The sequence below is a fragment of the Ictidomys tridecemlineatus genome, chromosome 11, assembly GCF_052094955.1.
Source record: "Ictidomys tridecemlineatus isolate mIctTri1 chromosome 11, mIctTri1.hap1, whole genome shotgun sequence".
Taxonomy (NCBI): domain Eukaryota; kingdom Metazoa; phylum Chordata; class Mammalia; order Rodentia; family Sciuridae; genus Ictidomys; species Ictidomys tridecemlineatus.
In genome coordinates, this window is record NC_135487.1 from 1,526,230 (window position 1) to 1,552,009 (window position 25,780).

Genomic DNA, 25,780 nt, shown 5'->3' on the forward strand with positions numbered 1-25,780 from the left:
ATTTCCTGGGAGAGCATACGGTGGTAAGGGAGGCCACTCTTCCTGAGCAGAGAGCCGGGGCCCAAGAGAGGTCTGCTGCAGCGAGCACTTGGAACCTTCCGTGGGGGCTGAGCCTTGGTCAGGGTGGGGCCCCCGGGATCTGGAGATTTGGGGGTGAGAGGGGCAGGGCACCTGCACCAGGAGGACCCATGACCAGCTGGTGGCCCTCTGAGGTGGGCTTCCCAGGAGAGTGGCCGCCCTCTCTCTTAGGAGAAAGGGTGAGGTATGCAGGGCTGGGCTTGTAGGGCTGATCCAGGGTGCAGGGGCACCTCTTCTCCCACCCAAACCTCCCACGTTTCCCGCCTCGCTCCCCAGCTGGGGCTTGGGCACCGCAGACCTGGGCTCAGGCCCAGTCGGGAGTATTTAACTAACCCCACAATTATAATTGGTTCCAGTTTTGAAAGTAAAAACCATATTTTTCTGGTTCCCCCAAATTCTTTCATTTGGACCAAATTGTGGGGGAGGGAGGAGGGGTCTCCGTTGGTGACTGTGGGGAGTAGGCAGGGAGGGAGCCCTGGCACCCTCCCCTGCAAGCTCAGTGCCCCTCCTTCTCCCAACCCAAGTCAGGCCTCGCTGGGTGGACCCACCCACTGCCCGGAGGCCATCGATGCGCAGGAGGCCTCTGGAGCACAAAGCAGAGCCTGTGCCGGGTGGTCAGATGCCGGGCACGGCCTGCAGCAGAGCTCCCCCCAGGAGGAGGTGGGGGGACAGCCCCGGGCACGGCCTGCAGCAGAGCTCCCCCCAGGAGGAGGTGGGGGGACAGCCCCGGGCACGGCCTGCAGCAGAGCTCCCCCAGGAGGAGGTGGGGGGACAGCCCCGGGCACGGCCTGCAGCAGAGCTCCCCCAGGAGGAGGTGGGGGGACAGCCCCGGGCATGGCCTGCAGCTCAGTTGTCCAGGACTAGCTCTGGTGCCTGGGTGACAGGGTGGCCTACTCAGCCTCAGAGGTCATGGGTGGAGATGAGCCCAGTGCTGGCTGGTGGAAGGGTCAGGAAAGGGTCTGTGGCTCTGACCGTGACAGTGATGAGGAAGTTCTAGGTGGGCCACCGAGGTGGACCCAGGGCTGAGCTGGTTCTTGGGATGACCACACACGGGACCCTGCCCCGGGGTGAGGCACAGCTCCCTTGCGGCCTCTCTGCAGGACAGCCAGCCTGTACTCCGCAGGTTAGCCCCTTGGTTGTCAAATGGGACACCCTGCCCCTCCTAGGCCTCCAGGATCCCCTCCGACCCGCCGGAGGGTCTTCACTAGCCAGAAATCCGGCTTTGTCCTGCCTCCACCCTGGAGCCCTGCCGTGTGCCACCCGAGAGCAGGCAGGTGCCCCAGCCCCACCCCAGAACCTGCAGGTGAGCCGTGCTGCAGGGCTGCTGCGTTGAGTCTTCAAGGACAGGCCAGGCCGACGCGCTTCAGGTCACAGTCCTGCTGTCACGGTGGTCTTTTGGCTACAAGTTGTGACCGTGACGAAGGGTCATCCCCCATGTCTGTCTCGGCCGACCTTGTGGGATGTAGGCAGGCTGTGCCTCAGTGTCCTCCCCTGTAAATCGGGCAGGCAGTGTGGGGCTCTGAGGCGGTTCTACACGGGAGTGCTGGCCCCTCATTCCTGGGCCCAGGAGGCTGGTCAGTGTGGCAGCATGGTCAGGAGGACTTCCTGGAGGAGGTGGGCCTGTGGAAGGGAAGGGAAGGTGGGGGGTGGGGATCAGGCCAAGTTCCAGATGGGGGCAGGAGCGGGGGGATGGGAGAGAGAAGTGGTTTGGACTTGGAGGGCTGGGCAGGAGGGGCAGGGTCAGTCAGGAATCTGGGGTCCCAGCCACTCTGGGTGGGATGTGGCAGGGGCCACCTCTGCTGGCCTGGCAAGTGCCCTGGGTGCTGCTTCCTCTGTCCCACTGCACCCCCCAGCAGGAGCCGTCCTGCCTGCAGCCTCTGCTCCCAGTCTGTCCTGGGGCCTTGATCCTCCTGCCCTTGGGGAGCTGGCTTCCCTGCCCGAGCAGGAAGCGGGTGGTGGGCACCCTGTGGCAGGGGCTAGGGGTGGCTGTGGTAGCTGGTGGGGCCCTGCAGCCAGGCCAGGAGCAGAGCCCCAGAGGGTGAGGGGTGGGAGCACCTGGCCTTGACTCGGCTGTTCCTGGGCTGGAATAATGGCTGGGTGGGGAGAAAGCCTCCCGCCAGCTCCCTCAGTGCTGTCCTGCGTCTGAGGGTGAGTCCCACCTCGCCCGGGTGCAGACGGCACCAGTGCTGCTCCTGGCCACCAGCCTCCACCAGGCCTGGAGCAGACCCTGCCACCCCGGGACTGTGGCCCTCGGTGAGGGTGGGAAGGGCCTCCCCTGGTGTCTCCTGTAGGGGTGGGCCCTGGGCAGGGCCTCTCTGTCCAGCATGTGAAAGGAGCCCTGCCTTGGAGGAGCTGAGGCTGGCCCTCCTGAGCCCCTCTCCACCTGCCGCCCGCCTGGGGGGGCTCTTCTGAGGCCCTCAGCTGCAGAGGCCCCAGCCTGGGCCGGTTCCTCGGGAGCCACTTAGCTCCTGTCCTGAGGAGGTGAACAGGGACCCTGGCCCTGGGCTCTGGTTCCCAGCATCCTCGCTGTTCCCTGCGCTTGTCCCCAGGCTCCCGTGAGCAGGAGGTGTCCCGCTTGGGGCCGAAGCTGGCTGTGAGGAGGCCCGTCCAGGGAGGCTTTGTGTTTGGCTGGGGAGGGGTCCCAGCATGCACTGGGAGGGCCGGAGCACCTGGGAGGACTCGGCCCACCTGGGGTCTTGCTCCCTGGCTCCCAGGCAGGGGGCCCGGGCCTGGGCGATTCCTGCCCCCAGTCTCTGTTGAAGGCTAGGTTCCCGGAGCAGAGTGCCCAGCGCATCTGCAGTGGCCAGGTGGGCACTTGGAGGGGCTGACAGTGGTCCTGGCCCACCTCCTGTCAGGGCTCAGAGCTGGACGTTTTGTGCTGGGGAGGGTGGGCCAGGCCACAGTGTGCAGTCGTGGGCTGCTGGGGAATGGGTGACGGGCATCTCGAGGACTGGGGCGTCGTGTGGTGCAGGACCCTGAGAGAGGGGTGGCAGTGGGCAGAGGAGACCAGCTCTGGACTCAGGTGTTGGGCTCTGCTCCTCGGAGTACCTGGCCCCTGGCCCTGACCCCTCCTGGTCAGCCTCAGTCTGGCGGCCCTCAGGTCAAGGCCTTCCTGGGTGATGTAAACCCCCACAGAGCCACAGCCCACTGTGTCCCCCTCTGCTACAGAGAAGCTAGAGCTGCCCCTCGCTCGCCCGCCTGCCCGGGGGGACAGTGGCCATGGCCCCTGCTTATCCACACACGGCTGTCCTCTAGTCTCCTCACCCCGGAGGGGCCTCCGTGGCCCCTGCTGCCTGGGACGGCAGCCGTGTGTGCCTGAGGTGGAGTGGCGTGGAGGGACGGTGGCTTTGACTCTGGCCTTGGTCCCTCCTGGTGGGAGGGTGGGTTAGGCAGGTGTGGCTGCTCCAGGTCCCCCTGGCTGGCAGGTGGCCGGCAGGCAGCCTGGGAGAATGGAGGCCTCCCGCAGAGCTCCAAGCTCTCTCCAGGGCCTGACTGTGGGAGGACATTCACGTTGGTCCAGCGAATCGTTTAATTACCAGGTTTGTCCCCGCCACCTGCCACCCACAAAGCGCCTCTGTCTGTCTCCAGAATGGCGAGGTCCAGCCTGGCCTGGCTCTGTGCACAGTGGGGCTGTGTGGCCTCTCCCGGGCCGGCTTCAGGGATGGGTGGCCTTTTAATGACATAATTACAGCAGGGGCACTGAGAAGCAGGTCTCCCAGGCGTGGCGGGTAGGGGTGTCTGTGAGCTCATCCCACTTACTGGGCATTGGTGAGTGGGCGTCTCTGGTGGCCGGTCCAGCAGCAGTCGAGGCTCGGGGGTAGACGGCTCTGTCTTCAGAGGAGGTTGAGCCTCCTTGGTTCTGGGGCTGCCCCGGGCTCGGGTCCCCCTGGGCCTCAGCCTCTCCTCCAGGTGATCTGACGGGACAGTTCTCCCCCAGCTGGGCCTTGGCCTCCTGAGTCCCCTGCCTCGGCCACAGCATCCTGTCCATGGCCCTTGGGGCCAGCAACCCTCCCTGGATGACAGGGCAGCCTGGTTGTGTGCCAGTGGGACAGGCTCTCGTTCCGTTTCACAGCTGGGGACACCGAGCCCCCTGCTGCCTGGGTGTCATGGGGTCTCGATGACGTGTTCGACTCCCCAGTGCTGGGCTGGGGGCTTGTGGAGGGGCGAGGAGTCTGGAGAGTCGGGAGCACTGCGTGGCCGGGTCCTGGTGCCGGGTCCTGGTGCCGGGTCCCGGCCCGTCCTGCCCTATCAGGTGGCGTGGCTGCAGGGGCGCTCTCTGGAGAGTTTGGGGCACAGGGGCCACACCCAGGCCTCTGGCCTCTGGCAGACCTTTTCCTGGCCGCCCTGGCCATGAAGCCCAGCCTCTGCCCACCCACCAAGAAGCCGTGGAGCCGGATTTAGCAGCCCCCGCTGGCCAGGCTGAGGGAGGGCACTTTCTATTCTGAGCAGAGGAAAGGCTGGGCACAGCCTAGGGGCCCGGAGGCGGCCGGGCGCCGTGTGGAGATGCCTCGGCTGCTCTCCCTGCCGGCTCTCAACCTCGAGGCTCGGGCTTCCTCTGTGGCAGAGGGTCCAGCCCCAGCCGTGGGCTTTAGAAGGCACCGAGGACAGTGTTCCCGAGGTGCTGGCAGCTGGTGCTGGTCAACACGGGGAAGCCTGCTGTCACGGGGGCCGAAGGACACTGACGTCACAGGGCACAGGCAGGCAGGCATCCAGGTCAGGGCAGGGTGGCTGGAAGGGCTAGGGAGGGGACGGTGGTGTGCGTCTTCCTCACCTGGAGTCGGCCCCTCAGGTGTGGCAATGACCTCGGGAGTCAGGTGTGTCCAAGGCTCCTCCAAGGACCCCCCAGCCACGTGTGAGCCCACCTGCTGGTCTGAGCCAACGCTCTTTGGGCTCCACTGTGCCGCTCCAGCCAGAGGGGTGGCCCCTTCAGCACCCCCTGAGGTGCCTGGGCCGGCTGCTGAACCCCAGCAAGAGGGCCTCTGGAGGTTTGAGCCCCTGTGGTCACTTCTCGCCCCTCACCCTGGCTGTGCCAGGCAGGCACCTTAGAGGTCAGCAGGGTGCAGCCCATTGCAGAGCCAGCGTGGAGGGGGCTGCCTGGTCCCAGGCCTGGGGATCCTCATCTGAGCAGCCCCTGTCCTGCATCATGGCGGTGCCGGTGAGGGGGCCTCGGGCAGCAGCCTCAGGCGAGATGAGCCCAGGCCGGTCTGCTGGAGGGTCTCAGCTGCCAGTAGAATTGGCCCCCACCAGGGAAGACCAGGGGCCTCATCACCCGAACCTGCTGTGTGCACCACAGAGGCCCCGAGTCCAGCTGCAGCAGACCCCAGAGGGCAGTCGCTGGGGGTGTCACCTAGGTCCCTGTAGTCCCAGCCCTTGGCCTTCCTTGAGTCCACTTTGGTGCCAGTCCTGGGCAGGGGACTCAGGGGCCCTGTGAAGGGACCAGTTCTGGGCTGGGTGAGTCCTGTAGATGGGGAGGGCTCTGCCCTGTGTGCCTGGGCTTCAAGATGCGTTGTGGCAGGTCCTGCTCATGTCTCTGACCCTCGGCCCTGGTGGGATGCTAGGTGTGAGGTTGGCACAGCCTGCCAGCTGTCACAGGACAGCAACAGGTCCCAGGTGCCCCAGCTGCTGGTGTGGCATCCCTGGCTGAGGTGACACTAAATCCTGCCCAGGACCTGGGTGTGGGGGATGGCCTTGCCATGCCTCTCTTTCCTCCCTGGGAAACAGGAGGCCATTGTGAGCGTCAGAGGGGACGTCGTATGGAGCAAGCTCAGTGAGCACTGAGTAGTGACTGAGCCCAAGCTGCTTCCCAGCTCTGCAGGCCCCTCAGCCCTGAAGCTGAGGCCCCTACCCAGGGCTCTGGGCCTGCCTGCACCTGCTTGCGGCTGACCCTCAGGCAGGGCTGCCACCTCCAGCCACTATGGTTGGCCAGGGCTCACGGCTGCAGGATCCTTCCAGAAAGAAGATGCCAGCGATTTCCAGAACGGCCTGTGAGCTGCTCCTGTTGTTGGCCTTGGCTCGAGTTTGGCTGGCATCTCCTGTCCACTCTACCCAAGTGATGGCCACCCAGAGCTGTAGCTGTTCAGGGAGGCAAATTCCAGGCAGCCTGCTGACCGCTGGCTTTTAGGATTCCGGGGGCGCGTGCTGTGCTCCGGCCTCCAGCAGGATAATTAACGAGGGGCGGCGGGGAGGGAGCTGGCGTGCACGTCCCACTCTGCTCCTGGTCCTGGCTCCAGGCATTCCAGAGCAGGGCCTGGCCTTCGGTGCCCGGCTGCGCCCGGGTCTGTGCAACATCACGAGGAGAGGCCAGCTGATAACAGCCTGGTACGGTGAGGGGCGGAGGTGGCAGCCAGGGGCCCGTGGCCTCCCAGATGGCCTCCAGCTGTTGCCAGCTGCAGGGGAGCTGCTGCCCAGGGGCAGCGTGGGAGCCAGGAGCAGCAGGGGAAGCTTGCCCCTCCACGGTATCCACATCAGGGCCATCCGGCAGCCAACCCTCTGGCCAGAGGCCTCAGGAGGGAGGCCCGGTCTCCACAGAGTATTCTGAAGACTCCCTGCCGGGTGTCAGGTTTCCGTGATGCTGGCCCTGAGGCCAGGATGGAGTGACTGGACATTACTGGGGCAGAGGGGATACAGCTTAGCATCCCTGTCCCCTCAATGGACGTGGCCATCTTGGTTTGGGGATCCTCAGGAGACCACAGTGCTTGGGCCTAGAGCAGAGACCTGGGCAGGTCACTCGGTTTAACCGGGCGGTTCAGAAGGCTCTCGGGCACTAGGTGCCTTGTGCTGAGCCCAAGAGGACTGTCCAGCGTGGGGTTCCATCCCAGGCCTGGCCTGCTGACCTCTCCACTCCCTGGGGATGGCGGACTCGGCTGCAGAGGGCTGTTGTGAGCTTTCTGCTCACAACAGAAAGGGAAAGGGAAGGGCGAGGCCTGGCTGCAGACCTGCGGAGGATGAGAGGACTGGACCTCCGTCCTTTCCACTGCGCTCAGCGGTGTGTCCCACGGACAGTCGCTTTCTTCACACAGGAGGAAGTGTCACTCGCCCCCGGAAGCTTCCCTTTGTGCGCTGGCTCACAGCCTGGGGAGGTGAGCTCAGGGCAGCAGGTCCCCTGAGGCTGGCTGGGCCACGAGGCCTGTTCCCAGCCCCATGCCGGCCAGTGGTGCCCAGGATCTCTAGCTCACGGTGGCCTCTGCCTTTCTGGGGGAACCCTGGGTGCAAGACTAGGGTCACAGCTGGGTCCATCTGGAGGTCTGGGCAGCAGCTATGTGTGCCTCTGTCCCCAGTCACATTGTCAAGGGGACAGGCAGGGGTGGCCTCTGCATCCCATTCTTGAGGGTTTTCACACCTGTGCCCTGTGCTGGCCTGCCCACCCCAGCCCTCTCCAGCTGCATGGCCCCTGGGTGGGGTCTCTGAGTGCCCCTGGTGATGAGGAGCAGGATCTGTAGCTCATGAGGCGGCAGGATGCAGGGTGAGACGCAGCCTGAGGGTGGAAGGACAGGCCAGCCAGGGCAGGTCTGGGCTGTGTCCCTCTGTCCTGTGATGTGCACTGGCCACAGTCAGGGTTATGTTAGGATGAGTGTGGTGACGTCCCCAAGAGCTAGGAGGGCTGTCCTGGGAGGGAGAGGAGACAGGTTGTGATGGAGCCAGACTGAGCACACGGGGAGGGAGGGGTCTCTGTGTCCAGTGGGCAGCCTCTGAGCTCCATCTTCAGGAGAGGGCTTGGGCATGTGGTCCCCGTGGCCTGAGGGGCCAGGGCTGTTAGAGAGTTGGGGATAGCATCAGGGTGGCTGGGGACTGAGCCTGGACAGTGTTGTCCCCAGCAGCAGCAGGTGCCTGCTGAGCGCCACGTGAACACTGTCTTGTCACCTGTTTGGGAGCCGTGGCCAGCCTGGCACACAGACAGGACGGAGCCACTCGGCTCCAGGCAGGTGAGAGAGGGGCCATCATCTGAAGGCCTGTGAAGCTGGGGCTGCAGCCTCCTGGCCAGGCCTGGCCCTCCCAGGGCGGTGTCCTCTCCCCACAGGTGGGCACTGGTCTCCCCCAGGCCTGAGATGGCACTTCTGTCAAGGGGGCTGCCCAGACACGCAGCCACAGAGGGGCTCAGGGGGCTGTCTGGCCAAAGCCCCTCCTGGACTGTTGCCTATGGGGCACATTTGCCTGAGGGCCCTTGGAAGGCCTGGAAGATGCCCTGGCAGTCAGCTGCCCTGGGGCACAGGCCTGCAGAGCAGGAGGGCACTGCCCCGTCTACTAAACCGTGTCCAACTGGGCTGTCCCAGTGAGGCAGGTGTGGTCCATCATGGCCCTGTGCGCCATGTGCCTCTCCATGTGGGGCGGGGGGCCTGAGCCCCCCGCCCTGTGGTGGCCCTAGCTGGTGCTCTTGGTGCCCTGGAGGGGCGGGTGGACAAGGCAAGGGGCTGCCCAGAACCTGAAAGCCCACACAGCTTCCCCTCCTGGTGCCCTGTGTCCCCGCAATTCCAAACCTTTCCCTTGGTGGCAGGGAGGGTTGAGAAGGGCCCCCTGGCAGCAGGCCCAGCACGGGGCAGGTTGAGGGCCTCAGACCCCCTCCTGGGAGGGGCGCTTGCTGCACGTGGTCCTCAGGGGCAGTCCAGTCTCAGGTCCAGGGCAGGGTGTCAGCGCCCCCTGGTGGCAGTGAGATGCCACTGCAGGTGCTGAGTGTGTTCTTAGCTTGGGGACAGGGGTCTGAGGTCCGTGCCCTCTCCCTGCCAGCCTCCATTCCTGTATTTATCACTCACTCCTGACACCATCTCCATGACAGTTTGACACATGAGCACTGTGGGGACACCTGACTGCCTGTGCCCCAGGGGCAGCTGCAGAGAGGACCCCCAGGCAGAGGGTCCTGGATAAGAAGAGGGTGAGGGGGCCCTGGTGTTTATTTGTTCATCCGTGTATCCATCCAGCCAGCTGTCCATTGCTGGACCCCACTGTGTGCCAGGCTCCATGCTGGGGTTTGGCCACCAAGGCCCACGACCCCTGTTCTGTGGGTCTACATCCCGGGGGGGCTGCAGGAGACAGGTCAGGATCAGAGCTGCCTGCTGTGAGGTCCGCAGACCAGAACAGGCGGGTGGCGTGGCAGGAGGAGCTGACATTGGTCTGACTTTCGAAGGACCTGGGGCAGGTCCAGGTGGAGACGCTGCAGCCTGGAGGGAGTGGCTGGCATGGTGGGAGGGCCAGTCACAAGGACTGTGACCCCACCAGGGTTGCAGACTTCACTCCTGTTGGATGGCTGAGAGTCGAACTGGGGACACAGGGTCCAACCTCTGCTTTAGGGGCTCCCTCTGGCTGCTGGAGGCCGAGGTGGAGGCAGGAGGCCCAGGGAGGAGGCCGCGGGCTGCCTGTGGGATAGTGGCTGGTAGCCAGAGAGACATTAGACTGGGACAGAGACAGAGCCTGGTGACGTGGAGGGGAGAGCGGGTGTCCATCGCTGAGCGGCTCTGCAGGGTGAGAGGAAGAGAGGGCTCTGGGGTGCTGGGGGCTCACGTGTCTGTCAGGCAGACATGCTGCCAGGAGCTCCCGAGTCCTGTCTAGGAAGGGCCGGTCAAGGTCACAGCCTTCCCTTCCCAGAGGCAGATGGCCGGGCACAGAGCCTGCAGGGCCAACCTCACCCTGTCTCAGTGTTCCCATCTGAAGAACGGGTGGAACCCGCTGACCCCCAAGGTCCCTTGTTCTTACAACATGAACGTCAGCCTCACGGCTCCTCTGTGGGGGGCTCTTGGCATAAAACAGAGAGCTGACACTCACACCCCAGTCACACTCAGAGTAGCGCCAGGTCTGCTGCTGTCCATCCTGCAGCCAGCATTCTCCCAGTGGCTATCCGCTGGCCTTTCCTGGGCACCAGACACAGCCGGGGACTTGACTCTGAGATGTGGCCTATTCTCAGGGACCTGCAGCCCAGTGGTGAGGCAGATGGGACCGGCCACCTGCAGAGGTGACACATAAGCAAGGCCAGGGGCCGCAGGGAGCTGAGCTGGTCAGAGAGGAAGATTTAAGAGGGGCTGCAGATGGACGTCAGGCCAAGGGAGGGCAGAAGCCTTGGGGGCCCTGGGGCTGCCTTTGGAGAGCTCCTCCGCCAGGTCCTGGGCTGCAGGGACAGCCAGGACAGTGGGCCAGCTCCTCACCTCCACTCTCACCATGGTCCTGTCCCTGAGTGGCCAGAAGGAGGCGATGCCACCTGGCTGTGTTCTGGACAGGGTGGGGAAGGTGCTTGGCTGGCCGGGGACTCAAGCCTGCCCAACCCTTGATTCAAACCAGGGAGCCGTGAGCAGTGGCCGGCCAAGCCCGGGCAAGTGCTCTCCCCGCAGGGCGAGCTTCCAGCAGGGGCCCAGACCCTCCCTGCAGGGCTCCAGCGCCTGTTGTCAGCTGGAGGGTGACACCTGTGTCAGACCCTCCTAAGCCTGGGGGACCCAAGCCAGTGCAGAAGTCAGTCCTGCAGCTGCAACGAGAGGGACAGACAGGCAGGAGAGGAACAGAGGCAGCCGTGTGCACGCAGGGGAGGGTCCCGGCGCCCGCCTGGCCGGGCCACCCAGCCCTGCTGGCGCTGGCTTGGCGCTGGCCCCCTGCAGCCGGGCCAGCTCTGCCAGAGAACTGGAAGGTCCCAGGACCTCGGCCACGCGGGGGAGTGAGACCTGGATATTGGGGGGAGCAGAGGAATGTTCTTGGCGTCCTCTGGGCCTTTTACATCTTGTCTTGTTTTCTGAGAAACAAACGGAAAAAAAAAATCCCATTCCCACATTTTTGGAGACTGTGTCTAAACAGGCGGACCTGGGCCTGGGAGCGAGCAGAGAACAGGTCAGGAGAGCCCAGGCCGCCCTGGCCCTGCACACACTGTTCTGCGTCACGTCCCCAGGGTTCTGCTGCTGCCCAGGGTCGAGGGGTCATTTCCTGGGTGGCCACAGGGTGCGAGAGGGAGCGGGCTGTCCCCCGGAGTACCTGACTGAATGCAGGTGACCCCCGGCTCCTGGAGCCCCGTGCCTCCTCTCAAGGGGTGTCGGTGTCTGCATGAACGAAACCTCCCTGTCCTCGGCACTTGGTGGCTTTTGCCCAGGACAGCAGCTATCAGTCACTGCCTCCTGCTGGGAATGGGGTGCTGGCTCCTGGGTGATGGGAAAAGGTGATGGATCCCTCTGTCCATCGGACACCTTCAGTGACGTCTTTGCTCTGACAGCCCCGGGCCCTGCTGGGGACACTTTGTTTCCGGTCCTGACCCCATGGCCCTTGGGCCCACTTCTGTGGTGTCTGGCCCCACCTGTCTTGGGTCCACTCAGCTCCTGGCTGGATAGGAGGCCTCGGGTCTCCCTTGACCCCCATGCCTGAGCAGAGTGTGACGTGCCCCGCCCTCCGCTGCCCCCCAAGGCCTGGCCCAGAGCCTGTTTCCTCCTTCCACGTCTTTTGGCCACAGCCAGTGGCGGCCTCCACCCGGCAGGACCACGCTGTCCTTTTGAGATGTCTTTCCCACCAGGCAGGGCCTTCCCTTTGTAGCCACCCCTGCTGGGAACAGTGGACGTGGTAGGTGCCCAGAGCCATCTCTGCCAGGGGCTGACTCCTGCCCTGCAGAGCCCCTGGAGCACTGAGACTTTCAGGTGGACAGCTGGACCATCCTGGGAGTCCAGAGCCGCTGAGGCCCGGCTGACTGTCTCTGGAGCACCAGGAGCGGGCTGTCCCATTGTGAGGTTGGTTGCACACGCGGGGCAGTAGGGTCCAGGGGAAGGCCATGGTTTTGGAAGGACTTCTCTGCTGTGTCACCCAGACCTCTCTGATGCAGAAGGGGTGGGAGGGGCCCTGGGTGCTGGGCACCTGCCTCTGGGACAAGTATGGGAGCCTGTGAGGTTGTTCCTGGAGATGCCACTAGGCGGCGATGGTGGGCTAGGACTGCCGGGTACTGTGGGGTAGGCCCCAGGTGCCTGAGTCTCTGCACAGTGCCAGAGGCCTGAAGGACAGCTGCTGGCCAGCAGGAGGGTGGGCCAGTCGCTCTGCAGAGGGTCTCGGTGCTGCTCGTAGAGACCCAGCGGTCGCCTGCTGTCCCTACCTGTGGAGCTGTCTCCTCCGAGAGCTCGCGAGGGGGACCCCTCAGGAATCCTTCCCTGGGGTGCACTTCCGAGCTTCGCCCAGTTCCCACCCAGTGGCCCTGCTTCCTGGCTTCTTGTCCCCTCTGGGATTCTTGTCCCCGCCTGGCTTTCCTTGTGTGGGGCTGGGCAGGTCCTCGGCTCCGTGAAGCCCGCTGTGGGAGTGAGTGTGGAGTGGCCCTGGTGGGTCCCGGTGGGCAGGGTCTGGTGGGAATGAGGCTGGAATGTTCTGGATGCCTCCTGCCGACCCGGGGATCAAGGGCAAGCTGCGGCTGGGGCAGCCTATGCCCGAGTGCTGGGTCATTTTTCCATTTTGAAGGTGACCCCTGCTTTTCTTGGGCTGCTGTAAGACATCACCAGACCATGGTTTGAAACCACAGACTCGTTACCTTCCAGAACTCCTACGGGTCTCCCGGGTCTCCTTGGTTTAGAGGCGCGGTCCTCAGGCCGGTTCCTCTGGGGGCCCCGGGGCAGGACTTTCCTGGCCTTCCCCAGCGGCCACACGTGGGGCGCATGCCCTGGCTGGTGGCCTTTCCTCCGTCCCTGAAGCCTGCAGTGAGCAGCCGGTGAGCGTCTCTCCCGTGTCCTTGCCTCTTTCTGTCACTGACTTTCCTCTGCGTGTGTGTCCACATCCTTCTGTCTGCTGCTAGACACAGGGAGCCGGGGCGAGGGGCCGTCACTGCGCCTCACCCCATCGGGGTTTCTGGGAGCACTGCCTGTGGTCCCGGGGCTCCTCACTGGGGGGCTGCTCGCTGCTCTGCCGGTTTTGGGCCACTCGGCCCTGCTCCCTTGGTGTGGTCCAGTCAAGGTCAGGTGGTGTGGTCTGAGGGTTCCCCTACCTGGGGCCGTGGGCTGAGCTGCAGGCTGCTGGGTGCAGGTGCTGCACCTGCTGGACCCGCCCCTGAGCTCCACGGCAGGGCGCCGGGGGTGGATTTTCCCCTCTCAAGCCCCCGCCCTGCGAGGAGGTAACTGCACTCTGGATCCTGACGGACCCACCGCCTGCACCTGGCAGTCACCATAGACTGAGAGTGGCTTCTCTGCCCTAGGAGGCTCAGAGGGGTCTTTGGGCCAAGGTGGTGGGCCTCACCTAGGGCTCCAGGTTACCCAGCGCCACCCGGCTCCCTCACATCCAGAGGAGTCCACTGGGGGCTGTAGAAGCATCCTGCGGACTCTCGGATGTCCCGTGGCCATGGCTGAAGTCATTCTGTGCCTGGGTCATGGTGGCTGCTCCTGTGACAGGCAGGGCCCACAGACCTGCTAGGCCACTCTGGTTCTGGCCTGGCTGGTGTCCTATCCATCCTGGGCACAGGGTGAGACACAGCCAGTCATGGGTGGGCACTCAGGGTTCCCGAGGACCAGGCTGCCTGTGCCAAGGCCCTTCACTAGGTGGCGGAGGGACGGCTTTTGAACTGGGGCTTGCTCTGGGTAACTTTTGCCCCAAGTTGGGAGGGCTCTACCTAGGTCATCCATCACAGCTCAGTTCCTGGCCAGGGGCAGGGTGGGTCGGCCTTGGGCTGTGGATGGGGTCCCTGCCTCACCTGGGAACCAGAAAACTCAGCCTTGGCCTGAAACCCCGGGAGACGTCTGGCACACGCTGAGGCGGGGTCCTCATCCCACTGGGCCCTGTTGGAGCCGAGGTTCCGCGCAGCCCTGTGGGTGCCAGCGTGGTCCTGTAGGCCCAGCTCCCTGGGGTCTCCTGCAGGTACAGACAAGGACTGGGGGCCTTGGTTCCAGAGGCTGTCCCAGGCTGGCCCCAGGGCGGTGCTGCCCCGGGCTCTTGTTTTGATCTAAACAGATTAGACAGCCTGCTGGATGCGGTGCCTGGGGTTCCGCGTGGCCGTTCTTATCTCCTCCCAAGGTGAGGAATTGAAGGCGCAGAGGACTGGGGGAGACCGTGCTCCAGAACCCATGCTTGCAGGACCCTGCTCGGCGGGTGGGCACCTGGCTTCCAGGGGGGTGGGGCACAGGTGAAGAGGGAGGGGTCCCTCAGCCTCAGGGGAATCGGCGCCAACTCTGGTGGGAGATGGCAGGACACAGGAGGACACGGGGTCTCCTCTCCTCCAGGTGAGGCCTGAGGGCGTGTTCAGAGACCAAGGGTCCAGTCTCTGTGCTCAACTCCAGGGCTCGCAGCGTGGCACCTCACCTGGAAGGCTGCTTCCTGCAGGCCGGCCACTGGTCCTGGGCGCAGCCTGGGGACCTTTTCAGTTGGGCCCTGGTGGCTTTGCCATGGAAGGAGTTGGGAAAATGGGTGACCTCTGCCCTCTGCTGCTGCCTCCCTGGCCTCCTTTGTGTGGCCACCGGTGGGTCTTGGCCGGCGTCTCTGCAGCCCCTAGAACCCGTGCCTGGCAAGAACCGGGCCTGAGTCCCTTCTGCCTCTCCCCTCCCAGGACAGGAGAGGGTGGACGGAACGGCCACTTTCTCTGCTCTGAAGAGGCTGGTAAAGGCCGAGACGTGGGGACCCGCAGCTCCTGGGCCAGTGGCCTAGGCTGCCACCACCCGGCCATCAGCAAAGCGTCTATGTCCTAATCTCGCGACTGTGACTCCCACCTGTGTGGTGAAGGCGGAGAGGATGACCAGCTTGAGGGGCTTGCGATGGGGAGACTGTATTGTCCAGAGGTCCTAAGTGCCATCACGGATGTCCCTATCAGAGGAGGGACATGTGACACAGAAGGAAAGGTGGTGGGACCCTGGAGGGAAAAGCTGGAGTGACTTCTCACCGCCAAAGCAGGTCGGCTGTGGAGGAGGCCCGGAGGACCTGCCCTGGGGCCTCTGGGGGAGCGCGGCCCTGAGCGTGTCTTGGTTTGTGCCCACTATGTGAGTCTGGACTTCCGGCTTCCAGAGCCGAGACAGATGGTCCTGCTGCTTGAGCCTCCCGGGCGCAGTGTTACGGCAGCTGCAGGACGAGCCCCGCTGCAGCTCTGCCCCCAGCTCTCCCCGGCACCCTGAGCTCACTGCTGTCCTGCAGCCTGGCCTGGGCAGGGTCCTCACCCCCCTTTTCAGTGCCCTGCTGGCACTGTGCCAGGCAGTAGTGCTTCCGGCCTGGCCCACCCTGTGCTCCTGAGGCTGGCTGAGCCTCAACGTCCCCTTAAGAGGCCTGTGCACCCTTGGGGCCAAACACCTGCCCCCCAGCATGCAGGGTGCAGGGGAAGGGTGACGGGCTTCCTGGGGTGGGGGCGGGCCCTGAGCCTGTTCTGCCCGGGGTGCTGACCGGGCACGCCGGCCTGCAGAGCAAGCTCGCACAGGGAGCCTCAATTGTCCCGTGGCCCCCGGAGGGAAGGAGGGGCCCACCCAGGCCGAGGCAGAACATTCCGGGGAGGAACATTCCTGGGGAGGTAGACAAGGAGGCCCCAGTCACGCGTCCTGCCCACACGGCAGCCTCTGGAGGGTGGGCTGAGCGACGCTCGCGGGCACCCTCTGTTCCTTTCCACAGCAGGTGAGGGGCTGCCAGCCGCTCCGGGGTGGCTCCTGGTGAGCCCCTGTTGCCTGCAGCTCCCGGCCTGCCCTGGCTGCAGCCCCTGTGCCGACTCTGGTCTGGCTGGTTCCTGTCAGCCTCCTCCTGGCTGAGATCTAGGGAGCAGCCCTGGCCTGTCTGGGTGACACCTGGTTAGGGAAGGGGGATTCTTGGCCTCCGGGGCAGGCAGGCTTCATAAATCCTGGCTCCCGACAGGTAGCCTGAGGCCTCAGGTGGGCGGATGGATCAGGGACAGCATTTCCCAGACCCAGCAAGTCGAGGCTTGGCCGGCCCTTGCCTGGTGGGCTTGGGCAGCCCTCGTTGGGTGCCCAGCCTTGGTTCTGCTGCAAGAACACCCACCCCCACACCCTGGGCTGCTCTTCTTTGTCACCAGATAGAGTGGTGGGCCTGCCGGGCGCCTCCTGACAACTCCCAGGAAGGGAGTCCCCACGTGCTAAGGGGTCCATCAGGGGCCCCAGGTCATCAGGTCACCCACAGTGGCCTGGTGAGAGGAGCCAGGGGCCAGCCTTGGCCCCAGGCAGGAAAGTCCAGCCAGCTGTGGGTCCTGTTGCTCAGGCCGGGAGGAGGGCTGGAGGAAAGAGGTCAGGGGAGCGGGCAGCCTGGGAGGGCGGCCTGGGTCGGGGATGGGAAGCCTAGTCTCGGGCGGAGGGCTGGGCCTTCCCCGGTACCGTGGGAATGGGCTGGGCTCCCTCTCTGAGGTCCTCAGCGCCCTGGCCCTGCGTGGCATTTGGGTTGGTCTGAGGTGGCTGGGGTGGGGGCCTGCAGGTTTCCCTCGGGCCTGGCCGGCACCCATCCTTCGGCTGAGCCTGAGTGGTGGAGGGCAGCTGGGCCTCTGCCTCTGCTCTGTTCCCCCCTGGGCCTGGGGAAGGGGCATCCCTGCCTGTGGGGACTGCAGGGATGCCAAGCTCCTGGGGGGAAGAGCTGCCGGGGGAGTGGTGCCTGGTGGGTGGAGAAGGCTGCCTGGTCCCCTGGGCCACTTCGCAGGCCATGGCCACCCTGCCAAGGGAGTCTCCAGGGTTTCTTTACGGGATTCCTCTGCCTTTGGGGGCTCAGTCCTGGCCTGCCGTCCCACTGCCCTCCTGGTGTCAGACCCAGCAGCAGGAGCCTCGGTGCTCTGGCCCTCTGTGGGGCCTGGGTGTCTGTCCTCGTCCCCAGAGCCTGGAGAGCACAGAACATCTGCTGGCAGCCAGGGGGCCCCAGCTCAGGCTGAGTGGCCAGGCTTGGAGTCACAGAAGTAGGGGTCCCAAGGAAGGAGCTGCAGACCCGTCCAGAGAAGGGTCCCTGACGGTGGCCGGCTCAGAGCCCAGTGCTGCTGTGTGGCGTGTGGACCTAGAAGGGAGCTTGGCTCTCGGGACCTGCCTTACAAGGAGTGGGGGGTGAGGATGATCCCCAGCTCCCGGCCCGGCCTCCGGAGAAGGCTTGTCTCCTGGAGGGAGCTGCAGCCTTTGGGGCTCTGGCCACGGCCCCTTCGAGTTCCCCGAGTGGCTCTCAGCCTGGCCTGCAGGTCCAGGTGCCTGGGAGGGCTGCCTCCTGCCCTGAGGGAAGGGGGTACGAGGGGAGGGTGGGAGCCACTGTGCCCCATCCTGGGTGGGCCATGGTGATGCAGGTCCCCCGGAATTGGGGTGTCAGGGCACAGGGAAGGGGGGACTCTAGCTGTCCCTGATCCTTGCTGGCCTCTGTTCTGAGGAAACACTGCTCAGCGCAGAGGCCCATGCAGAGTGCCCCACCCAGGGCCTGATCCTGCCTCTTGACTCCTGGGGACTCCCATGTCACACCTCTTCCAGGCCCTGCCACTCCTGGTATCCCTCCCCTGGCAGTTCACCACGGCTGAGGGGGACCAGCCTCTTTCCTGTCCCCAGGGTCTGGACTGGCCCTGGCTGGCCCTGACTGTTCATCTCAGGCTGTTTGCCTTGGAGACGTCTCTGCCACCAGCACAGGGGGAGGGGTGTACCCCAACAGGAGCCTTGTGGCATCTAACAGTGTGGAGGGGCTTGCAGGGCATGGCGGGCTTGAGTCTGGGCTCACTGCCAGGAGGGGGTACTACCTGGTGGGGCTCCAGCCCTGCTACTGGGCAGTGGCTCTTTGAGGTGGGTCCTGCGGGCTCTTCCTCATCTGCCTCACCCCTGCGGGCTCCGAGGCTCACAGCGCCTGCCAAGGCCGTGGCGGGCCCCTCAAATCCCGGCCCCCATTCATACCAGGTAGCTGACCTGAGGACCCCATCGTGGTACCCACTTTGAGTGGACCCCCTGACCTTGGGTATGGGCCTCCTCCTGCCCCTCAGGATGCCCGTGGCTGCCAGGTTGGCTGAGGGCATGGTCTTTGGGGCCCTGGCCCAGGCTGCTGGTGGCTGGTACTAATGACATTTGTGGAGTTGCTGCCTCTGAGCAAGGACCCCTGGGATGGGGCCAGAGCGGGCCTGCAGGGTCTGGGCAGCCCTCCCTCTGTACCGAGGCCCCTGGAGACGCGGGGTGTGGCTCTGTCTGAGGGCTGCTGTTGGTGGACATGGAGGTGAAAGTCACGGTGGCACACGTGCTTCGGTGGTGTTGGCACATCCTCTGTGCAGTGTCACCGTCCCCTCCGTCTACTCCCAGAGTGTTTGCATGGTGCAGACCCCGCCCATCACCCTCACTCCCAGCCTGGGCCAGCGCTCACCATGGACTCGTTCCTTCTGGACACTCGCTGAAGAGTCGTGCGGTGTGTGATCTTCTGGGACTGGCTTCGTGCACTTGGCGTGATCTGAGGGATTCTCAGTGGTGGGGAACATGCTCTGTGCTGGGGACACGGGGCTCTGCCGGGGGCTGAGTGTGCGTTCAGGGAGGCGGAGGTGAGGGAGCGCCTAGAGGCAGCTGGCGAGGGCAGCTTGAGGGTCTCTGGGCTGTAACCCTTGGCCACGGGATGAACAAGGCCAGTCCAGCCTGAGGTCTGGGAGGGTAGTCACTGGGCAGCGGGCCTGTGCGGGGGCCTCTTCTTGTTGTTATCTGGCCCTCTCCATGACCACCCCTAGCTGTGTGTTTTAGGGCTTGACACAAGCAACTCCATTTTGTTGGAGTTAAGCCAAAGAAGATGGAAATCTTGCCCTCCAGGGGCCCACGTTCTGGGGGGATCAGGCGATGGACAGACCGCGTGCCTAGGTGCCCCAGGGGGAAGGATGGGTCTCCAAAGGTGTGTGGGGTTGGGGTGCAGGTGGCAAACCCCACTGAGCAGGGAACTTTGAACCTGAAGTGCAGTGTGGGTCCTTCCATGACCGACCCCCACGCACGCCTGCTCTCCCTCTCTGTTCCTTCCCCGTGCCCTGATGGCAGCTGGGCTTCCTTCTGTGTCCCCACCCTGCCAGCCCAGTGCTTGGCTCTGCCTGCTCCCTGGCCCCCAGCGTGGGCTGAGGACTGCCACTTCCTGGGGTGAGGCTCCTCCGGGAAGGCTGTTCTGGCTCCTGTCCTGGAGGATTTCCTGTGGCCCCGCGGCCTGGGCCGGGCACCAGCCCATCCCTGCCCTGGGGCTTGCAGGCACATCTGGGCACATCACCCAGCGCAGAGTCACAGGGCTGTGGGCTCTCAGAGCAGGGCTCAGCCCGTCCCAGGAGTGGGGGTGCCCAGCGTGGATACGCCTAGGCAGGGGGAGAGGGGGACCCCAGCAGCTCTGGCGGTGACAGGGCAGAAGGTTTCATCCTGAGTACCAGTCCTGTGGCCCCAATGGTGCTGTGCCAGGCTGAGGACTTCTCCTGTGGGTGAGGGGAACCCTGAGCTGTGGCCTGCAGCCTCTCACCCTGGTGCCCCCCAGGATCGTGGCAGGGCCCCGTGAGGTTGTCCTGCCCTGATGGAGTGGCCCAGTGCTCCTGTGGCCTGTAGGAGCCCAGCCGTGCCAGCGCTGTGAGATGACTTTCGGGGTCCCTGACATCGCCCACCTGGCCACTTGCCTTCTGTGGCTCCTGAATGTCAGGACAGGCCCCTCCCAGGCTGCTGGGCTGGCCTCTGGGCTGCCTCCCCAGGCGGGCCCGGAACCCTCCCTGAGCACCCGCTCTGACCTCTGTGCCGAAGGCCTCGGTCTCGCCCTGTGGAACTCTCTAGGAATTCCCAGGAATTCCCACTGTCAACCTCTGAGGCCGGGCTGGCGGCTTGTCTCAGCCTCCAGAGACTGCTGCCTGCTGTCGGGCCACAGCTTTTCTCACGGGATTGTGGCCATCCCTGAGACCCTGAGCCCAGCCGGGGGGCTTCCAGGGACCCTTCTGAGGAGGTGCAGAGAGAGATGCCAGGCCCGGGGGAGCCTGGGGCTGGGTCAGGCCTGGGACCCAGCTGGTACCCAGCTCCGTGAGCTTCTCACATGTGTCCAGGAGGGGTCTGGCTCCCCCCACCAGCAGCATCTGGCCATCTGGCCATCTGTGCTTGGGGCGAGTCAGGGTCCCCACTTGCTCTGAGCCCCACTCCAGGTTCTGTTTCCCATAGAGCCAGGGGGAACCGGGGACTCTGGCATCTAGATGTGGGTGGACAGGAGTACCTGGACCTTGTGTTGGGCAGGTCTACACAGATGTGAGGTCGACACAGGTGTGAAGTGTCCCAGGGACAGCTGACTTTCCCTGAGAGCAGCCTTGGTCCCCTGGCCCCTGACTGGCTGAGTCAGAGGTGTGGGGAGGCAGTGGTGCTGCCCCTGCCCAGGACTGAGTCCCTGCGTCCCTGTCGGCCAGGGGCCTGCTGCGGAGGCTCTGCCCACCTGCACGGGCAGGAAGAGTGGGGGTTCTGCAGCGGGCGGCCGGGCTGCGTGTCACGGCTCTTGGCCTGCCCCAGGTCTGACCCAAGGCCCCATGAGTCTAACTGGCCCATGAGGGGAGGCTGGGCCTGGAGCTCTCACGATGGGTCCCAGGCAGCTGTGAGAGTGGCTGTGGGGGACCCTGCTGGCCTCCGAGATGAAGGCAGCTTGGTCTCCCTGGAGAACCTGAAGCTGCAGCCGACAGCTTGAGCTGCCTTCTGGGCTTCAGACCCCGTGTGTCTGCTCTCATGGAGCAGACCCCCTCTGCCAAGCTGCCCAGATGGCATCTGCAAACATGTGGCATCCGAGTGTGTTCCCTGTTGGGCAGCGTGGCTCAGGCCGCACAGTGGGTCTCCCGTGAGGCCTACCTCGCTGGACAATTGTGCTCCGAGGCCCGGGGACCCTGAGCGTCTTTGGCTTCTCCCTTTGCAGATGTAGACGAGTGCACCAGTGCCAACGGAGGCTGTGAGGGCCTGTGCTGCAACACGGTGGGCGGCTTCTACTGCCGCTGCCCCCCTGGCCACCAGCTGCAGGGTGACGGCAAGACCTGCCAAGGTAGGGAGGACTCGTCCCACTGCCAGCTACCCCGTTCCTGCCCCACCTCACCGGCGAGGCTCCGCCTTCCCAGCCCCAGGCTGCTCTGGTGGGGGGACTTGAGGTCCTTGAGGTACCCAGACCCTCAGGGTGTTCCTTACCCCCGTGTGCACCTCACAGTCTAATCTCCACCCCCCAAACTGCCTCAGAGGACTCAGAACCTGATGTTGGCGGGAGGCACCCTGGGGTTGTGCAGGGGGAGGGAGGGGCTGCACAGGGAGCCCCGTGCCCGGCTGTGCTGGGAGGCACGGGGGGCGCCTTGCCTGGCAAGGATCTCAGAGGCCCAGGGCGGAAGTGCTCGCCAGCACTGGGCGGGCTGCAACCCCACCCCACCAGCGCTGGCAATCTGTCAGTAAGATCCAGACCAGACAGAAAGATCCCTGAGAGACAGCGGCCTTGAGGACGGAGGCAGGGAGAGGGGCCCCGAGCTCCCGCTCCCCTCCTGCCGTGGCCCGCTCTAGCTTGACCCTGGGAGGCGTGGGGCAGCTTGGCCTTCGCAGAGGGTCTCTGAGCACAGGTCAGCGCGCCCCAGCTCTGCTCTCCCCGGCAGGCAGGCGGTCTCTAGAACATCCTCAGCTGAGCTCCACACTGTCTCCAGCTGTGCTCCCACAAGCTGCCTGTCCAAGGGTGGGGGCCAGGCTGATGGACTGGGGGTCGGGGGAGACAGGAGAGGAGGAGGGGAGACAGGAGGGGAGACAGGAGGGGAGACAGGAGAGGAGGAGGGGAGACAGGAGGGGAGACAGGAGAGGCTGCCTTCTGGGATGTTCTGGGATCGTGGACTTCTGGGTGCTCCTTGATGTCACGTTCTGGTGGCCGGCAGGGCTGGGGAAGGGGAGAAGCTGCTGTGACCTCCCTGCTCACACTCCAGCCCTGGGGACCCGCTGGGCCTTGGGGAACCCAGGGCTCTGGACACAGTGAGGAAAGGAGGTGGCCTCAGCCAGGCATTCTCCACCAGCTCCCAGAAACCCGCCTGCCCCGGCCTGTGTCTCGGTTTCCCCTTCTTGAAATGGACACCATTGGGGTGACATTAAAGCCCCCAAAGTCCAAACCTCAGGATAGGGGGGGTGCTGGTGGAGTTGTCCAGGAGCATCTCCCCCCAAATCCAGGGCGAGGAGGGGTTGCCTGGCTGCCGTGCCCCAAGTTTGGCTTGTCCACCTGGCGCCCCTGCATGTAGCAGGTCTGAAGGGGGCTACAGCCCTGGGCGGGAGGTTCCAGGACAGGGGGGAGGCGGGAGGGGGGTGGGTTTCAGGATGGTGCTTGTGTTTCTCCACCTGGACTGACCAGGCAGCCAGCCCGTCCAGGATGATGTCCTCCTCGAGGAGACTCTGCCTGTCCCCTCATCTCCCAGAGTTTCTCCCTCTCTCTGGGCTTAGGGCCAAACCCTGGCCTGACTCTGGCATTGTGGGTGGTGGCTCATAATTTGAGCGGATCTCACACCCACCCAGGGAGCAGCCCTCCCCTCCTCGCCTGGTGTTGCCCGGCAGGCCTGGGCCAGGGGCTGGGAGTCACTGTTGGGGGCAGCACCCAGGACCCCAGTGGGCATGGACTCCTCTGGTGTAACTGACGGACACTCTGTGGGGTCAGGGATAACCAGCTCCCACCAGCCAGAGGGCTGGGCAATTTCCCACACCTGCCAAGGGCTTTGAATGCTCCGTTTGATGTGGTAAGAGCCTGGCCCTGGGTGGGCTCCCTCCTGGCTCTGCGGTGAACTGGGGAGTGTCGGTACTGCTCCACCACTGCCTCCCAGCTGGGGGTGGAATCGGGCCCTGGCCCTGCAGCCTCCCAGGTCCGGCTGGCCTGGTTCCCCTAGGGCCTGCTCACTGCACCTGGGCCGAGGGGCTCTGACACCTGGATTCTTGATGGTGCCCAGGAAGCTAGACTGGGGCTGAGCCAGGCCTGGGGCAGGGGTTGCCCAAGGTGTCCTCATACCCTTGGTGAGAAACCAGGCAGAGCATGAGGCGCAGGCCCTGCGGGAGGGTGAGAGGGCCTGGACCCTGGGAAGCTCCACTCTGCAGCAGGGTCAGGTTCCTGGCTGGCTCCAGGGCTGGGGGCCTGCCAGGCCTGGGTGTGGCCCACCGATCCTTCCCTGGCCCACCGATCCTTCCCTGCAGCCGGTGCCTGTCACAGGCAGATACTTGGGCTCTTGCTGTCTCCCAGGTGTGGCAGTTACTGGGCTGCTGTCTGGGGTCCCTCCTGGGAAGAGCTCCTGGCCTGGCCTCGGCTGGCCCATCACAGTGGGTGCAGGGGCCTCAGACCCTACACAGGGACCTTGCTCTGGGCTTGAGAGTCCATGTCAAGGATGAAGGTGGTTCCCAGGGGCCAGGGCCTGCCGGTCCCGAGCTGGGCTCCAGGCTCCAGGATGTTCTGCAGGGCTGAGGTGGTGAACCTGTGCCTCTGCCTTCCCTGATTCTCTGGCGGGTTCCTGGGCAGGTGTGTTGAGGCCTGGGAAAGGGGGTCCCGAGGGCCTGTGGCACCCCAGACGCAGAGCTGCTCTCTTTCCAGCCTGCCTGTGTCTATTTCCTGATTCTGCGAGGCGGGTGGCGATGAGGCTCTCCTAGAACAGAGCTGTTCCCGTGGTGGGTAGGCTTCCCCAGACCCTGCTCTCAGAAGCTGGGGGATGGTGACCTGCTCTGGGGCTGCTGTCCTATGTTGATGGTCATTCAGACGTGGTTGGCTATGGCTGTAGCTCCACCAGGGCTGAGCGCAGTGTCAGCAAGCAGATCCACCCTGGCTTCCGCCTGAGCTGCTCAGGAGGCCTCGGTGTCTCTGTTGGGGGTCCCTAAGGACAGGCTGGTTCTCGCCACCCCGCAGAGTTGGCTGGAGGCAGGGTCATGGACCAGGTGGCCAGGGGCCCAGGTGGGAGGCTGCTTGGTGTCAGCCAGGGATCTGGCCTCAGTCCCCGCACTGGCCTCCCACGCCCACGGCTGCCCCTTGCCTGGCCCCGATCCCCTGAGAGTCTGCTGCCCCAGCTCTGCGTGTTTGGGATGGCTGTGGCTCCGAGTCACCATGTGGCTGAGGGGGCCCTGCTGAGAGCCAAGAGCCTGCTGTTTTCTCTGTCCCCCTGCCAGCTTCCCTCCCCTGAAATCGCGGCTCTGGAGAGCAAGTGCGAAGGAGGCTGGGGACGGCCGCTGCCTGTGTGAGGGCAGGCCCTGGGAAACGGAGACGACTCCAGAGGGCTCAGCTCACACGTAGGGCCGTGTGCACGAGTTGGTGGCGGGGCCCAGAAACTGCTCCGCGTGATGGATTGACTCTGTAAACCCCGAGTGCTGGCACGGCAGCCTGGGTGTCTGGGTCCTCGCCCGGGACCCTCTCCAGGCCCTGTGTCATGTTCTAGGAGACCATCCTGGAGCCAGAGTGAGTTCACTTGGCTGGACTGGGTGACCTGAGTGGGCGCATCTCCCAGCTAGGTGGACGCCAGCTGTGGCCTCTGACCCGAGCCAGCCCTGATGAGCAGATGGACTCTGGCTGGCACCTGAGAGGACAGGCAGGCTCTGGGGAGAAACGTAGGCTCTGCTGTGAAGGTCCTTTCCGGGTTGCCCCAGGGCCGGAGTGGCTTTGGCTTCCTGTTTAAGTCCCTCTAGAAAGACCACCCCAGGGGTAGCTGAGTTTGAGGCTCCACATCGGTCCTCACTATGTGGCCTTGGGTGAATAACTCCACTACTCTGAACCTCAGTCTCCATCTGTAGAGTAGGACAAACGATGCTGTCACCTCTTGGTGCTCCAGAGGATTTGGAGGAACTTCCCCGAGGCCTGTGGCCCTGCACCTGCTAGTGGCAATACTCCCTGGAGTGGGCAGTGGGTGGACAGAAGAGCTGCCCCTCCTGAGCCAGGCCCCCCACCAGCCTTGGCATTCCCTTGGCTGAGACTCTTGGGAGCAGGATCCTCCAGGGACCTGGATCCCTCACAGGGGTGGTCAGTACCTTTCCTGGGACCCCAGCAGGTCTCTGGGCAAGCCCCAGGCCCTCGGGCTCCCTCGGGTCACTCCCTTCCCCCTCTGCCTCTGGTCTGTAGTCCTGTCCGTCTGAGAAATCCACGTTTCCAGGTGGGAGAAACCAGGGTCGGCCCGTGGAGGGAACAGGAGTCTCAGGGGCCCTTGGTCTCCACGGCTGGGTGGGATTCTGCCCTGAGACTGCCCTGCTGTTCCAGCCCCCGCTGACCTTGCTCCTGCCGGGAGATAAGGAGGCCTGGGAGGGGACAGCCAGTGGCTGCGGTGTGGGGGCTGGGCAGGGGCTTTCTCACGGGAAATTGCCAGCTCTTCTGGGGGAGTCCAGGTCTGCTGACCCCTGCCCCTCTACAGCTCAGCTGCAAGGGCTTCCTGGGTAAAGCTGTGGTCCTCACTGGAGTGAAGAGCCCAGAGGACACTGTGACGTCCTCCTCGAGGGGACTTGGCCTCGCAGTGTTCCCAGGGAGTCAGGCCCTGGGCTGTCGCTGGGCTCTATCCCGGCTCCCTCACACCCGCCAGGCCTCGCTGTCCCCAGGGACGGAAAAGAATGTGGGAAGGGACCTGAGCCTCTGATTAGGAAGCCCCAGGGCTGGCCAGCAGCTGACCCAGGCCAGCTGTGCTGTCCTCCGCCATGCCTGGGTAGGAGGGAGGCAAGAGAAGCCAATCAAACCCTCGTCCTGCCACCGGGGCAGGGCTCTGGCACCTCGGGTGGCCAGGTGTCTGCAGCTCAGGGCCCTGGAGGGGAGCTCTCTCTGCCTGCCTGCTGGGAAGAGACCCATCTCCCGGCACCGCAGCTCTCCTGCAGGAGCCTCCAACGCCTCCTGCCGGGAGGACTTTCACCCTCCCTGGGGTACGCTGGCCGTGATGGACCCAAAGGGC

General features: G+C 64.8%; 1 protein-coding gene across 1 annotated transcript in view; it reads left to right on the forward strand.

Moving 5' to 3' along the window:
* Megf6 (multiple EGF like domains 6) overlaps positions 1–25,780 on the forward strand; it is a 95,932-nt gene that overhangs the window by 24,706 nt on the left and 45,446 nt on the right. Inside the window, 1 exon segment of the mRNA XM_078025070.1 lies at positions 20,797–20,919. Within this exon segment, the coding sequence (XP_077881196.1) occupies positions 20,797–20,919 (123 nt within the window).